The sequence below is a fragment of the Cottoperca gobio genome, chromosome 5 (genome assembly GCF_900634415.1).
Source record: "Cottoperca gobio chromosome 5, fCotGob3.1, whole genome shotgun sequence".
NCBI classification, from domain to species: Eukaryota; Metazoa; Chordata; class Actinopteri; order Perciformes; family Bovichtidae; genus Cottoperca; species Cottoperca gobio.
Genome location: NC_041359.1, coordinates 2,652,664 through 2,670,096, shown reverse-complemented (window position 1 = coordinate 2,670,096; position 17,433 = coordinate 2,652,664). Strand labels below are relative to the sequence as shown.

Here is a 17,433-nt window from a genome sequence, read left to right as displayed (position 1 = left end):
CACCCTCATGGTCCACCTACATTGGACACTTATTCCCCATCACATCAGTCTGGACAGTGGACGCGCGTACAAGATGTGCTTGAGTGACATCTCACTCCCTCTCTTAAGGGGGAGATCATTATCATCCCTGTTGGTACAGTATGTTGAGTTTGGGGGCCTAACATAATTCCAAGCATAGCTCCACCCGGCTTCACACTGAGCAGAAGTCTAATCAGCTCCACCTTAAGCAGCTACATTAAAATGCTGCATCCATATTAATGCCATAATATAATGTGTATAATATATAACATTCGGAAAGAGACTGTTCTGCATAATCTGTCCTATTACCTTTGATACGTAAGTACATTTTACACATTACCCTTCTGTACTTATAGTTATTTAAAATGTAAAGACTTATTAGGCTCTGGATACTTTCATCACTAGATATGATTTAAATTTCAGGGACATTAGTATCTTTATTTATTGTATGTGCTTTATTCACAAAGACCATGTACAATTCAAACCGGAAAATACAACAATTATAGAATAGATCATTGACCAAAGTGGAGAGTTGAAAACATAGGAAAAGAAGAAAAATATCAAGGGGGTCAATTCAAAATCAGCCAGTACAAACTACAGATAAATTATAAGTAAAAATATTTAAAGGGGGTCGAAATAGAATTTAAAATAATTAAAAAATAGAGTAGCCTACTGTAGTTTGGTTGGTGTTAATTTTGCAGAAGTGTATATGACATTTAGCTTAGTATTACATTGTTTACACCTGGTAGGCCTACTGATTTATCACAGAATATGATCATATGAGTGCTTATAAAACAGGGATATTTGTATAGATGTATATTTTAATAGCTTCCAAGTCTCGCATTAGCCAACTGCTACATAGTAACAGGACATGATTAAATAAATGCTCCAATGTTTTATCTGCATTTAAACTACATGTAGTCTACATTGAGCAGGATCAAAATAATGCCTTAAGTCCAATGTCCGGTGTGTCAGCAACCTTCTGCTACGTTAGGAAAGAAGCTTTTTGAAGTTCATGTTTCTTCTGCTTTAAATGTACGTGCGGTAATAACGTAAGCTCTGAGCGCATTCTACGTAGCAGTGGAGCAGGAGCAGGACGGAATAAGGATACCGTCAAATAAACACTGTCGAAAAAAGACGTTTTTCTGTTAGCTGGCTCCTTACAAAAAGCTACATCCTGTCGGGAAGGACAAACATTAACCGTCTGCAGAAACTATTTATTTCCAGCGGCTGTTGTGTGACCAGTGTAACTCCAGATACAGTGGCAGGTGAGTCTCATCTGCTGTTGCTCGTGTCCTCTGAAACACTTCCGGACTGTTTCATACAGTAGTCACGCTAACTTTTTTTGTCTTAGACATTAAAATGAGCTGGGCCAAATAATTAAAGAATGTTTGTAGGCTGTGTGTGTCGGTTCACACGTTTCCTTGTGCTGTTGCGTCTTTGAACATTTACACATATCACTGCGCATGCGCGAGACATTTGACTCTTTTTGAGTCATGTGGTAATTTGACTCATTCTTGCTTGTGCATTAGCCTCACCTTGATATATTGTGATTTTTACAAACTAAGTTGCTTGATTAAAGCTTTTTTTTTTAATTCTTATTTTTAATAAGAATTATTCATGTTATGATAGTTACTGTAATTGTTTGCTGTAATTACAGGTCAATGGATTTCATTGTATGTTGGTAATCTTTACTTTTCCCCCCAGATGAAAGTAGCAATGCCTGAAAAGCATGTCTCACAAAGAAGATAATGAAGGGAAAAGGAGGTGAGCAGCACACACAGCATGACAGTTCCAAAGATGCTTATTAAGCCACTGGGGAAATCACTCCATGTGTAAGTAGGCTTAATGCAGCAATGTTGTGTTGAACAACTTGTTTACTTTCTTTTTTCAGCTCTCATCACACTGAATTGTACAACAGCATCCCTCGGACATGTTTGCCCATTGTGTACCACCCGGACTACAACATCACCTTCATGGGCCTTGAAAAGCTACATCCATTTGATGCAGGGAAGTGGGGGAAAGTCATTCACTTCTTGAAAGGTAAGAGTATAATAAACAGAGTGCCAGGTGGGGAGAACAATTCCCTGAGCTGATGTATATGGAATCACTCAGAGTGGATCAGACAGTCAACAAGAGGTAGAGAACAAAGAAGAGAGCAGAGAGGTGAGATGTAGTTGTTTAAGAGAAAAGAGGCACAGCAATAGAGCACAGATGGGAACACTCCCTGTGGGATTCTGTGCAGGTACAGTAGATGAGACCCAGGACAGGTTACAAGGCCGAGGAACAACTGCTAACTGGCATGACTTCACACAAAGTTATTGCGTTTGCTACTTAAAGTGTTGTACGCAGCTTAATGAATCCACAAAACATTCAGAAGCTAATAGTGCAAATAAAGAACTGTGCCTCTGCTGACAGAGGAAAACCTTGGATTACTTTGTATTTACCCTTGCAATATTTGGATAAAAAGTGGATGATTTTGCAGATTCAGCAGCATATTAATAAATCATACACGGAAAGTTGTTGTGTAATTGATTTTAATGAGCGATCTGTGTTACATTCAAAGTCAGATGCTGAATTGTTTTTAACATTAGCGTGTAACAACCTTTCTGTGTTCCAGTAACGAAGAAACAAGTAAATAGTCCTGCAATGCTGCAGCTAATGTCAGTCAAAAATAAGTTACATGAAAGAATCTTAATATGTGTAATCATAATAAATATTCATGTGTGAAGAGACTGTCTGATCAAATATTAATGTTAATTATTTGTCACAATAATTATTAACAATGATTTACCATGGTAGGAAAGAGATATATTTAAACATGCAACATTATTTATTTATGTTCTCAATCTATTTCAACATTTGAAATTCAGAGTTATCACATCTCTGATATTGTTGTAAATATCTTTATTGACAGTTTTGTATGAATGAGCACATATGTAGCATTTTGTTCAAAATCACACCAGTTATATTTTAGTACAAAGTATCACTTCTGTAAATAAAATGTGGAGATCATTAACCACATCGCAGTGTATCAGAGTGTATCGCAGTGTATAGCGTGTGCAGTGTATTCTTCGTGTGCAATCACGTGACAAAACTGTAACGTATGCGTGCGACGCCATGTTGGATGATATACAAATCAAAAATGGCGTCTAAAGCGAACAACTACAACAATACAGCTCCGACTTCTTCAAAGTATTCCGACTCTCTGTAGTCCTCTGCAAAGGCAAGATTCAGAGAAAAAGTCCAAATTTGCAGCCGTGACCCGTACACGCTAAAACTGTCGGATTATAGTGAGGATTTAGATTGACTACCGCCGATTGAATATCCGGATATTGTGAACTACCTTGTGCTACAAACGTCGTGGGCAACCAATGCACAAATGAAGGCATACAAGAGCTTAGATGCTTATAATGTCTTTGTTTCTGGCTGGGTTGGTAGTCTTCTTATCAAACCTCTGAAAGATGACAGGGTGCTCGTCCATGCCCGTGTAAATCACGCTCAAAGAGCTCGAGATACACCGCTCAAGCCGTGGTTTGTGAGTGAGAAGAGCGGCGATGTTATCCTACCTAACGTAAACGTAAACATAGCTTTAGTATGAGCTCTTACCAGATATAAAGTGGATGCCACACACACAGGTGAATTGTGCTTTGTCTTCTGTTAAATCCTCACGAGTTATGTTGCTAAACCAGCTTACGGCGTTCGGTAGACAGCAATTCATCCCTCTTTTGTGGATCGTTGTTTGTGATGATTGTAAGAAATCTAAAGAAGCGTTTCTCTGGGTCACGAGTAGCGTTATGACCACAATTATACACTGCGCACAAGGTTGGCATTTTCTTTCAATCTTAGAGGTTTAAATACAAAGAAAATTACGAAGCGTTGCAGCAACTCACACGGGAACGGGCGCCGTCTTGGTTGTGTATACCAACCAACATGGCTGACTTACGGGTTGGGAGGTAAGCGTGACGTCACATGCACACGATCAACACCGTGTGCAGTGTATAGCGTGTGCATTTAATAGTTACTGAAATACATTAATCATGATTAAAACTCTAATTCATGTTCATCACATTGATCCAAATGTATTGTATTTTTATAAACAATAATGCCTTAAAAAATATAAATATTCTCATATAATTTCTGCTGTGATGTTGTGACAGAGTTTGGTGTTATTAAACCCGCTGTCATTCATTTAGAGGTAAACATTTAAAACATAATATATAACAAGATAATTATGTCATTACTCAAGTATGAGGATAGATAATTATATTGCTCTATCACCCCACCCTTATAATAGGTTAGGTATTGTATTGTCACTACGGGATCTTCTTTTATGCAAATGATGGTTGTTGTTTGACTAACACTGTATTTTTAAGCTCATATTGATATTCAAGAAAACAAATCTAATATGTTTACTATATTGCCTGATTTATGTTTTTTTTACATTCACACTTTTTGATAAGGACCCCTTAGATGTGGCAATTAAAGAACGCTTATTGTTGAATATTAAACTTGTTATTCTCTTCTGGTGGAAACACTATGTAATGGAAACTTTGACTTCTAAATGACGTCAGACATATCTTTGTCATGCCTCATTTTTTGCTTTTGAACCTGCCGGCCAAAGACATGCAGGTTAGATTCATTAGTTTAATTGTTGACTCTTAATTGCCTGTAGGTTTAAACATGAGCATGACTGTCTGTCTCTATGTGTCAGCCCTGCCATTGCCTGGCGACCTGCCCAGGGTGTACCTCGCCTCCCGCCCAGTGTACAGCCCCTTGTGTCCCTGTAAAGATACACGGTTACATATGGTGGATATCTTTGTCATTGCTGTACTGCAAACACACTTACCAAGATACAGTATTAGTGATGGGTTAACATAATATTGACCATGCCAAGGAGCTCCAGTTGGTGCTTCTCATATTGGAGTCATCACATTGTTGCTTATGTTCCACTCCATTAGAGATAAATGCTGAACCTTTTAGTTGTTGTACTTTTTGTTTCCTGAACGTTAATATTTAGATTTTCCAACTTTTTTGGATTGCAACTTTAGTGTTGTGAAAATTGAGACAACATTTGTAAAAACTCCAACTCTAGTATAAAGGTTTATTTTTTATAGAATTTACGTCAAAGTCCAAGTTTTTCATGTTACAACAGCATCAAAGTTTCAGTCTGCAGATCATTTGAGTAATAAAACAATGCCTTTGTCTCAGAGGAGCAGTTCATCACTGATGGGAACATTGTGGAAGCCCGTGAAGCTGCTGAAGAGGATCTGCTGGTGGTTCACACCACACACTACCTCAACAGACTGAAGGTTGCTGTGTTTTCCCTCAACACTCCCAACATGCCCTGTTCACCACAGCTCTTCATCTCTTCCCTTGTTTTTGTACATCTCTGTGTGTTAAATGCATGGTACTGAAGAGCTGAGGGATCCATCAGAATTGCAAATTGATTTGTTATTGAAATGTTACTGTGTGTTCACATTTAATAAGTCTTTGCACTTTGACTTCAGCAGCCTGAGGAGTTGATCTGGATGCTCATTTGATTTTCCTTCTAGAGGCTGCAGTTTATTTTCCATACAGTCAGTGATGTATAAATAATGACATGTGGTTGTTAAAATGAATTAGCATTATTCTGTTCTGTCCTGTTTTCATGTGAGAGTCAAGGCTCAAGCCTAAACCCACCGGCAGCATTATTATGTCTTTAGTCAGCTTTCAATCCAAACCCGGGTGCGAACACGTTGAAACCTGTTTGGCTTTCCAGTCAACTCAGGTCCATCTGTGGTTGTGTTTGCCTTTGTCTCTACATTCTGACTAATTGTGTTCTTTTTCACTTCAGTGGTCTGCGGTGGTGGCGACGATCACAGAAATTCCACCTCTCCTGTTTCTGCCTAATTTCCTGGTGCAGCGGAAAGTGTTGCGGCCTTTACGGACGCAGACTGGAGGAACAATAATGGTAATCTGGGAGCCTCCTTTTCTCTTTATGTCCATGTTGGTAATATCAGCATGTTTTGCACATCTTCCTACTATGCACCATCCTTTGTCAGAGGAAGACGTAGGCCTATAGATGATGTTCTGTAGTGTACCACTAACACATGATCACGTGATCCACTACTGTCTCTGTTACCTTTTGTGAAATATTAATACAAGCTCTCGAGCGTCACAGATCACACCTGCAGCTCCGAGCCCCCGTCTCATCTCTACCAGTGTCACAGCACTTAGCTGCTATATGTGAACACTTCTCATGATATGAACTGATAATCTCAAGAAGGGCACAGCGCTACGTTGATATGGCCGCAGTTCCAACCGTTGCTACGCCGTAGAATCTAACGGACTATTTATCTACAAAATCATTATTAAATCAATAAAAAACATTTTAAATCAATATTTTGTTTCAAATGATTGATTCATTCAGTAACTAGCCGTGTAATAAGCGGGACAATGTGCAGCGAGCCGATCATTATTGTGAAATGAACCCCGACAGGGTGAGCAGGACCCCGACGTGACGCTGCACATTATCCTTTATTTAGTGAACCTTCACAAACATTATCCTGCTTATTACACGGCTAGTTACTAAATGAATCAATCATTTGACACAAAATATTGATTTTAAAATGTTTTTATTGATTTAATTGTGAGCAGGACCCCGACGTGACGCTGCACATTATCCTTTACTTAATGGGAATAACATGTTTTGGTCCTTGCTGATAGAAGACAGCCTGGGGGGGGGGGGGAACAGCAAGTGAAGTGAACACCTGTGAAGCCCAGCACCGCTGAGGGGAAGTGATTTACATGTTTGATAGGAAACATGTAAATTGTTCTTTTTGTTGAAGCTCCACAACCACATATAGTGACTAGAACAGAGCTGGTAGGACCAGGACCTTCTCAGACTATGATATGATATTAAGGCACATCAGAAGGATGGGTGAACCTGAGACAGTTAGCTTGACCACGATCACTACAAGGCTTTCTTTTGACAAATGGGGCAGGTTTCAGTTGGGTTTTCACAAATGGTAATAGAGAGATCTTGTGGATCTTGTAAAGTATTTCCCAGATTGATCTTGCAGTGCTAAGATGACATGCACTTGGAGAGGTAATGTCAACATTCTTGAAGATGTCATTGTGTCAGAGAAGAGGACGGGAAAGTTCAGCCACGGACATATCCCTGAGGCATGGCAGACAGATGTCCGTGAGTGGGCCTAATGTAAACATAATATAATAAGCGGCATGTGATGCATCGTTCAGGCTGACTTTACACTTATCAGAACACCCTTTACGCGCGTCATGCAAAGTCATGGGCTGTATTCCATTTCCTTGGCTGCAGTTGTTCACTGATCTGGAAACAACAAAGGTGAAGTCATTGATGGTTAATATATTAAGCAGTTCAGTAGAAATGCAGCCGAATGGAACACAGCTATTTTCTGGGGCGCCGCCAAGATGTGGACTCAATTTCGGACCAGCAGAGCGACACAAGTAAACATGACATAAACACTGGGCTGCTCCTGGTGGTCCTCTCCAGCAGCTGACACCTTTTATGTTAAGGCTTGTTTTATGCACTTATGTACATGCAAAGTAAATGTCTTAATCATTGAACAATGGAAATGTGTAACTCAAAAACAGTCGTTTACTTTCCAGTTTAGAGTCCTGCATTCGTTTTCACAGACTGTGTTACGAAGAGTATCTTACATTCGCACACATTACATTTTTTGTCGAGCTTCACATTAGCTAAGCATAGTAACTCCCTCCTGCCTGCGTTTGCACGTCCAGAGAGAGGGAGGGGGGGAGGGAGGGAGAGACTCTGATGCTCCCAGTGGAGCTCTTCTCCACATCAGTCTGGGCAGAATTGATACATCCTGCGCTGCCCATTTCCTCTCCTCAGATGAAGAAACACCTAATGCCTGTTACATTTAGCTCGTCCAACTTTGAGAACGGAGGCACGTCCACGCTCAGGGACCCGGACCCACAATGCCCGTCCATGCTGTCAGGTGTTCCCTGAAGTACGCCAGTGGAGAGGGTACATAAACGACTTGGTCCAGCTGGATGTGTTGCGATAGATTAGAAACCACAAAGTATCTATAGAGGCAGACATTTCCAAAATCCTTTTGTTTGGGATTAAGTGAAATTGCAGCTGTGGAGAATTTTTATCCCCGTAGTTGTGCCAAACAGTAGCAAATACATGTTTCTTTATTTCTATAAGAGGCACAACACGGTAGCTTGAGTGTATAAACAACTGAAAGTGATTTTTTTCTGTAATCCACGTACTGTCTAAACAGATCTTGTTTGAACTTTAGTTGAGGTTTAGTTTGAGAGTTTACTCAAAAACTCTTGATTGATCTTGTCCTCTTTGTGCAGTTTACTTTGTTTTCAGTGGAGCATGATGGGAAACATCTCTATAAATCTTGTTATGCAAAAAGGAAAAAATAAGAAATACACGGGAAGTAAGACTGCAGACTTGATCGAGCACGAGCTGATCAGTGTTCCACAAATGAGGCACATTGTAAGGTTGTAGTGCTTATACTTGGTATGTTGCAAATGATATCAGACCTAGCATCATGTCAAAGGTCTTTTCACCCAAAGAGATGCATTCTGGCACTAATGGTTGATGGAGACGTGCAGAAGTAATTACAGGGCTGTAGTTAACATGCCTGGTGCTCTCACTGCACACACTTGTTTTCCCAAGACAGACGAGTGTTAGAGCCATGGCCAGAGTGTGTGCATACATGCTAAGATGTGTTAATAATTATCCATCCGTCCATATTGGCATTAATCTCCTCCCGTCAGGCGTTCTACACGCTAAGCTCTTTTCCTTTTGAGAGAGAAATCTTGACCTGCTGCCACTCAGAAAGGGTCGTTTTTCTATGCTGAATGGTTTTGTCTTCCACAGGCAGGAAAGCTGGCTGTTGACAGAGGATGGGCTGTAAATGTGGGTAAGTGAGTTTCTTGTACAGATACACACAACCCATAGACAGACAGACAGCGATCCCTCTGAACTCATGGTTTACATGTACCTCCAATAAGTGAGAGTGAACTACCTGGTGCTGTCAGTCTCCAGCCTTGTCTTCTACACAATATGTTTGTATACTACACCTTGTTTTGCCAAATACGTTTAGCAAGGAAAGGTCATTTCTGCCTGGATGCGTTCAGTGGCAGCGTTTTTTCCAATCCAAAAGTTGATATTGAACTTGAGATGTCAGGAAGGCCTTGAGGGACAGAGTCAGTAAGAACACTTGTGTTGGCAGTGAACAGTTTAATGATACATTCAATGTAACTGTTTTCCTCTTATGTGAATAAAAAGTGTCGTCCAGCCAGCGTCACATTTCTTCGAAAATATTTTTGCGAACTATAAAGAAAGTTGTAGGTGAATGTGATTATGTGGAGACAGAGTTGTATTCAATGAGAGGCAGTTGCATTAATGACAAAACTGTTCAACTTGGATTTTAAAGTCTAATGCAAGGCTGCGTTTTACACTTCAGTGTGAGAACAGTTTTGACAGTCGTCAGATATGTGCATGACCCGCTCTAAGCAAGAACGCCAAGATGTGAGGCTCTGATCTGTGCTGTGGTGCTGACACGGCCTGCATCTCTCCTCAACCTGCACTGCAGACTTGATACTATTAGTTCTTCTTAATCAGAACATATATCCGGATCTTGAAGAATCAGCCTTTTATAGAGGAGCTGTTATCACTGTGATCTACCAGGACAGATAGTGTCACTGTTCCCGGGTACATAGAATATTTAACCTTCTCCACAGAAGCTATTTGGAAAATCCAACTAGAAAATGAAATCTTTAAATGTATGTTGATAACATCTTTGCTGTGGACTGCCGTCAGTGGCCGGGCAGATTAAGGAGGAGGTCTTGGTGCATTCCTCCCGCCCCGGGTTGTGCCAAGTAGAGAACAAAACACGCTGCATCAGACTTTTACTTTGTGCCTCCTGCTGACTCAGCTACTTCACACCTTCTGTTGATGAATCGGGGAGGGAGATTGTTCTGCATCAATAAACAGGATTTTAATAAAGATATAAAGGATATTCAAATGTGTCTGGCATCTGCATAGTGTGTGCCTCGACATTAGGATGTAGAGGCTTTAGAAAAGGCCAGGTAATGAATTTTAATCATATTTCACCCGTTGCTTTACTGTCCTTTATTAATATTCTATTCCATACACTATAGTTTAATGAACATGAGCATAGGAGGGTAGAGGGGATTATAAGTCCTAACCTGATTAAATGCTTATCATCCCACATGTTTTTAAAAGTCTCACTAGTCTCTTTTCCTTCCCTGTGCAGTGCAGTACATTGCTGCTCTTCAAGCCTTTTAGTAGCTATTAAAAAGTTCCATTTCGGTGTCAATACACCCATTGTTGTTCCACAGGGGGACAGCAGCCGTTTCATAAACTGCAATAAACTCAATAAACGCCCGGGACCAATTATGGTCATTACGATTAATACATTTCTCAGATGTGCGGTGACATGCTCGGCTCGTGTATTGGACCTGGCGTTGAGTCAGTGGGTTTTCTGTTTCCCAGGAGGAGGCTTCCACCACTGCTCCAGCGACAGGGGAGGGGGGTTTTGTGCCTATGCTGACATCACTCTGGCCATCAGGGTAAGACTGATGTTTTGTACAATGTTAACTCTTTGGAAACTGTCTGTGTTTACACATACGGAGAAGCCTGACAGAAACGTATGCCGGCGCAGACGAAATATCGGCAATAGGTATATATACATTAAGGGTAAGTTGTGATCGTTTGAAGGACGCAGACAATACGCCGAACACGGCAGACATATGGCCCTATCACACGCTGTCACCTGTTGAACGCTAGCTGTACTGTAGAAACACGTTTAATAAGTTACTCGTCCCTCAGGCACAATGTTAACATAGGGTAGGAATAGGTTATCCACTCGTTATCAATAAATTGGCTGTAGGGTTCACCGTCAGCCGACGTAGCCTTTATCTAATGTTCCTCTAACGTAGTCACGTAGGTATTCACGTAGGTATTTACATACTATATTTACGTAGGTAAGTATTCACGTACTATATTTACGTAGGTAAGTATTCACGTACTATATTTACGTAGGTAAGTATTCACGTACTATATTTACGTAGGTAAGTATTCACGTACTATATTTACGTAGGTAAGTATTCACGTACTATATTTATGTAGGTAAGTATTCACGTACTGTATTTACGTAGGTTAAGTAGTCACGTACTGTATTTACGTAGGTAAATATTCACGTACGTATTCACGTATGTCTAACGTCACGTAACGTCTGCATATCTTATGAAGCACACGTCGGGTACATCCGGTAATTTTGAACATGCTCAAAACATCAGTGTTCAACAACGCACCCCAGCGTAGCACAGTGAGCTCTTAACGAATACTACTTATACCTTACCTTATATCAATGTACACCAGCGTGTTGCCGATATTTTGTATATCTTATGCATTTGTTGGGTATTCGTCTGATACATTTTGTATTAGGAAGTGATACGATATCAATAGGTTTGACATGCGTATCTGTATATGTTCACTTTTCTGATCCGATGAAGAGTTTGGACTCTGATTTTATACGTTTCTGTCATACGGATATGTGTGACAGGACCTTCAGGCCTCATATTAGCTTCAGAACTTTATATCTGTGCACAAAACTTTTTCACATACAAAATATTCTACAGCTGCACATTCACAAACTTGAATTTGTGAGATTTATTTATTTAGAAATTCATACATTCAGATTGTTCTAATGCACACACCATGTGATTTACAACTGCTACAACTGCTTTGCTCTCTTCTTGGTCATTTTTTAAAGTTATTTATTCTTTTACAGCCATATCATTTGTTATGATGGTATATTGGGGAAAAAATAATATTTTGGGACTAATTCTGACCGGTCACTCTCACAGCCCAGCACTGCTCCGGGGGGCTGGCTCTCACTCATCCTGCTGTTTACAGCTTTTTGTATTAATGTTCAGATGAAGGAACACCATCAGGCTTTGCACGTTTGAGTTTATGAAGACTGATTACCTAAAAAGAAAGGAATAAAGTTTTGACATGCATAAAAGTTTGAATAAGAATGCCAGCTGCTTCTAAACAAAAGATGAGTGTGAGCCTAGCCAGGTTATTGAAGACATTTCTGTATTTTAGCTCAAATGTAATTACATATGAAAGTTATGGGTCTTACTCCAATCCATTAAAAATAATCTGAACTGTGAATGTGTCATCTTCAGAGAGAAAGCAAACATTTTCCCATTTATCTCTCAGTTTCTGTTTGAGAGAGTGGAAGGCATCTCCAGGGCGACCATCATCGATCTGGATGCTCATCAGGTGAGCCGATACCATTACCTCTTTCTGTGTCAGTGTGCATCGCTGATGAGGAGCTGACATTGATGACATGATAACCCCCTTTTACCACCACACCAATCAATGAGCCTCCCTGCGGGCCAAATTGGCCCTTATTGTCATATTCAGTGAAATGTTTCTAAAAGGATCTGCACTGGCAAACAGCTGAGTGCATAACAGCTGTGGACACTATTGGACTATCACTGTGATATCTGCAGTGATGTCAGCTACTTGTATGTTAGAGCTTGTTAACACTGAGGTGTGTTTGAAGTATTGTACATTGTGCATTCTGTGCTTTTGTAGAAAACTGTTTGAAAGTTTTTCAAAAATCATAAAGCAGCTGCAGTGCCACTTTGCTATATTCATATATTCATGTTTGATATGATTCAGGGGCAAATTCCCAAAAGGATTGCCCGGCTTTTGCGGCCACTAAACCTGTGCAAATAAGACAATAAGAGCACCCACAAAAGCCCCCCTCTAAAGTATGTTGGTGCTCCTGTGCTAGTTGCACATGTTTCACTGAGGTAATATGCAAATGTATGGTGCACAAATTGCCCCTTTTCTATGCAAATGAGCTTAATTGCAAAAACGGTATAAAGATCAGCGCTCATAGCCGCTCACAGTTACAGTGAAATTATTAGCATCTTCAGAAAGTTGGTGGAAACTAAAGCACATTTATAAGTGGTGTCATTTATTTTGGGATGCATCAACATGATGTTATGACTGTTGTGTCATTAAGAACAGAAGAACAAAGCTCCTGTACATGTCATTTTGGAAAATACATGAGAATGAATCAATGAAAAATCAGGATATTAGGCTATAAAAATGAATAAACATATAATGTATTCCCTCTCCCTCCTTTTTCAAATCCTGGGCTGACATTTGTCCCTTTCCTCTCTCTTAATTGCCTTCATGAGTTTTGGATGGAAGTTGCATTCTGGCCAGCCCTTCCCGACAAGACCTCTGGCTCAGGCCAGTAATTTGGGACTTTGTCCAACCGTAAACTTGAACACAAATGGTCCACAAAGTCTTTATTGTATCTTCTTTTGTACGAGAAATACCATCTTCAGGTGAGAAAAGATCTTCAGGTAAACTCAGACCTGTACCCGAACCTTTAATAAAGCTGAACACAGTTATTTAAACAGTTAGCTTATGTTATCCACAGAACTCAAGCTAATCCTACCTTAAATCTTCAGGAGCTAACTCTAACCACTGTTGGTGTATCGACATTTTGGACAACAAATAGCCCACCAACATGTGTAACATTAGTAATATGCGTGATTTAGATTTACACAGCAATGTTAAAGCGCGAGCATATGCAAGACCTGTGCTTTTTATTTGGGATAATGCGAATCAGTCACCTACTGTTGTCCCAAGCTCAGGATTTACTAAGAGCTATGCTGAGCGTTGTAACTGCTGTTTTAGTTACAGCTGTCTATTAATTTGAGTTTTTATTCATTAATCTTTGCAAATATTGAGTTTTGTTCATGGCATGGATGAAAGATGAGAGGTAAACTAAACATTTTCAAAAGGTTCTTCTACTGACCTCTACATTACGATCAACAAGAGGAACCCGAATGCAGGACACAGACTTCTTGTGTGTGATGAAACAAGAAAAGATTATTGTTGAGGGAGCTGGTGACTGGCGAGGTGGGGTGATGGAGATGGCAGGTTGTGTGCGAGGCAACACATTTAATTTTGGATTTAAATAAACAAACCACAAGCAACTTCCTCCATTTAATAGAAATACTTTTTTGTTCATCATCTGTTGTTTCTCCCATTAACTTTTATTATGGATACGATTAAATTCGGGGAAAGTTGTGCTTTCATATTTCTTGGAACCTCAGAGCACATCATTTCCATGTGTGTGCGTGCGTTGTGTGACTTGCATTAAATTAAAAGTAAATATAGGCCTTTGTCAGATTGTCAGAAACACTGTTAGGACGAGGCAAAGAACGGAATCGATGATGTGCTAACTGGGAAATGAGAAAGGTCCAGAAAGAGGAAGTAACTGGAGGCACTGTTCCAATATATACGTTATAAATTGTTAATTGTCAGAGGGAATGTTTTTGTTGAGTGGCAGGTTGTTGCACCTCGAGTGGGATTCAAAGAATGGATGAGGGTTGCAGGAGCAGAGGGCCTGTTGTGCTGCAGCACATCTTCCTTTGAGATCAGTGTCTGTTGCTACACAAAGGTTAATTTATAGAGCAACATTTCAACCACAGGCTTCACCATCAACTAGCGGAGCCAAGACGTACTGTATCTGACATTGTCATCTCAGGAGTAACCAAGAGAATGCTTTGAGGAGTTCTTTCCAGACATGTTTATCTACGAGGCAGAGTTAGATGATCGTCTGACACCAGACTTCACTTTAACCCATTCTAATGCAATCACTTCAATAATCTCTGCACTATAAAACACATTTCTCTGCATCTTATTATACCTAAGTGACAAAATATGTCATTTGCTAGTGCCAACATGATGCATATGTTCCAAACACAACTGAAATGTGTTTTCTAGTATGCCACCCCTATCGTCTGGTTAATATTTAGGCAACAAAAAAAAAACAGAACCAGGTTATGGTAAGAGGTCCAAAGAGTATTCACTTCCTGTCCCTTTCTCCGTGCCCACTTACTTTTCTCTCGTACCAAAGTGTACTAAAAATAATTACGTAAAATTATAGAAATGTGTCTGAAACATTTTGTCCTGGATCTTCCGGGTGCCATCTGTGCCTCATCCCCCTGCACCCACCTTCTCCTGGCCGCGGGCAGGACGAGACAAAGGTGCGGGTCATTTCTCGATTCTGCCACTTTGGATTTAGTCCAATAAACAAACACGGTTACACGGACCATACAGTCCCCGCTTAGTGCCACAGCACACACAAGCATAAAGTAAACAGCAGGCTACATGTGAAGATTCTTACTTTTCACTTTATAACTGACGACTATAAATGTAGATTGTATGGAGCCAGTAGTAGAAGTGAGGTGCTGCCCTCTTCTTTGGAGCAGCTGGCTCAGAACTACAAATTGTACCTTTTTTAAAGGAAGGAAAATAGAATTGTAGTAAACAGAATTATAAACCTGATTTATAAATAATAAAAAAATAGCATGTAACTATAAAATGTTATATAATTCAAGCATGTTAGTTTACATGTTAGCAGCACTATAGTATGTTAAATCAACTATTAAATAACATATAATAAAAGAATGTCCTTTGATCATCAACATATCCTGTAGTGTGCAGTGCAGCCAGGCTGATCCTGTCTGTCCCTTTACCGCACACACACACACACACACACACACACACACACACACACACACACACACACACACACAAACTCACTTATGTCAGTTCAATACCATAGAGAAGTAAATATGCGTGCTATGATAATAATGATATCTGTATAGTATTACAGCCCTAAATACTATATTAATACACTACAATTATGCTTTTATGATGATGTTAAATTGAGCTTCTAGGTTCCACTATAATTCTATAAATAGAACTAAATGTTCTGTGAGAATTACATTGCTTAAATCGGATCAGGTCAGCTTGTATTTGTGTTGAACCCAATTTCAGAAATCCTCTCCTGGCCACAGTGGGCAGTAGCTGCTCTTCCTCGCTCTCTTCTCCATTACCTTCTCTCTTTCTAATTCTCTCAGCCTCCTCGACTTGTCCCGTATCTATTCCTTTCCCGAAGCTGAGCTTTGATTGACGGAGTCTTTTAATAGTCAATGAAGAATTAATACAAAGGGGTCATTTAATATATATACGCCCAGACTGCCCTCTGCTAGGATTATCTTGCAATAAACATACCAATATATAGCAGAACCTCATTTTAACATGAATTTCAACCCTCTACACAAACTGAATTGAAAGAAAAGCATTTCAACTTTGATTGAAAGTGTATATGTACCATTGGAGGGATGAAATGAAGTTTAGCTGGCTAGTGTATTCCCTCAAGTGAAACTAAGTAGCTGGCATTATGATGGATGGCCAATGTTTAACGTAGCACAGGAGCTGTTTGTCGGAGGATATCTGGGGATTAATGGCATTGAACTACAAGCAGTCCACTCGTTAAATTCTCTAGTTACCTGAATCACGTTTCACATCGATTCAGTTGCCTTTCCTCAAGTTGTGAACTTAATCAAAGAACCACAGAGTTGAATAAAGTCATGTAGCGAAACGGAAAACACTTAAAGCCTCACATATCAAAACAGTCGGGCAACGTATCCATCCATCCATCGTCTACCGCTTACAGCATCGTATCCTATTAATGCAAATCAGATTAAATGCAATTGGGTCCATTTATCCCGATTTCAGAAACCTGTCTAAGCCTTTATACCGTTTATGAGAAACCCAAATGTGTTAGCTGGAGTATTCCGAAAGAAACCAGGATATTTGTGAATGTATGCATGTGCTGCAGACTACCTGTGCAGGCAGTGATACCAGACACTAGCGGGAGTGAAAGCATCTCACTTCTGGAGCAATGAGGAAACAGAGTTTTGTCTTTGAGTTGAATATACTGTACTTAGTAGTTTAGATGGTTTAGATGGTTTAAATACTGACCTATTCAAGTAGGCCGGTTACAGAGAGCCTATTTCCCAATGTCTATGTTGGAGCAAGCCAGGTTAGAGTGGAAAATACTGAAGAAACTTCACTACATGGCCATGACATGCTTGGTTCCCGGACGCTGGGCACTACAGGAGACGGTGGTGCTGAGCCTCCACAGGGTAACATGCCAGGTAAGCTGTTTAGCTAAACCGTACAAATCCTATTTTGCTTTTTATGAGTGACAAGTAAATACAGACAAATGTTTACCTAATTCAAATCTATTCCTATTGATAGATATGGATGATGATACAAGGGAAGAGGATTTATGCTGCAGCAGAGGACACTGGGATCAGGGATGTTAAACACGCGGCCCGCGGACCAAAATCGGCCCGCCAGAGGGTCAAATCCGGTCCGCGGGATGACTTTGCAAAGTGTAAAAATTAGTTGTTTTGATCATAAAGTAAAATCATGTTCCAAATACCTGTGACAAAATGTTGTGTGCCTTTGTAGATACACTGTGATCTGTA

The 17,433-nt window shown here is 40.0% G+C and overlaps 1 protein-coding gene across 2 annotated transcripts in view; it reads left to right on the top strand.

Moving 5' to 3' along the window:
* The first annotated feature begins 1,087 nt into the window (after positions 1–1,087).
* Positions 1,088–17,433, top strand: part of hdac11 (histone deacetylase 11) — a 28,272-nt gene continuing 11,926 nt past the window's right edge. For both annotated transcript variants that reach the window (XM_029432253.1, XM_029432254.1), the window contains exons 1-8: positions 1,088–1,286; positions 1,726–1,785; positions 1,913–2,061; positions 5,230–5,330; positions 5,855–5,971; positions 8,900–8,942; positions 10,541–10,617; positions 12,275–12,337. In XM_029432253.1, coding sequence (XP_029288113.1) covers positions 1,751–1,785; positions 1,913–2,061; positions 5,230–5,330; positions 5,855–5,971; positions 8,900–8,942; positions 10,541–10,617; positions 12,275–12,337 — 585 coding nt within the window. In that variant the 5' untranslated portion in view covers positions 1,088–1,286; positions 1,726–1,750. The remainder of the gene's footprint in view (positions 1,287–1,725; positions 1,786–1,912; positions 2,062–5,229; positions 5,331–5,854; positions 5,972–8,899; positions 8,943–10,540; positions 10,618–12,274; positions 12,338–17,433) is intronic.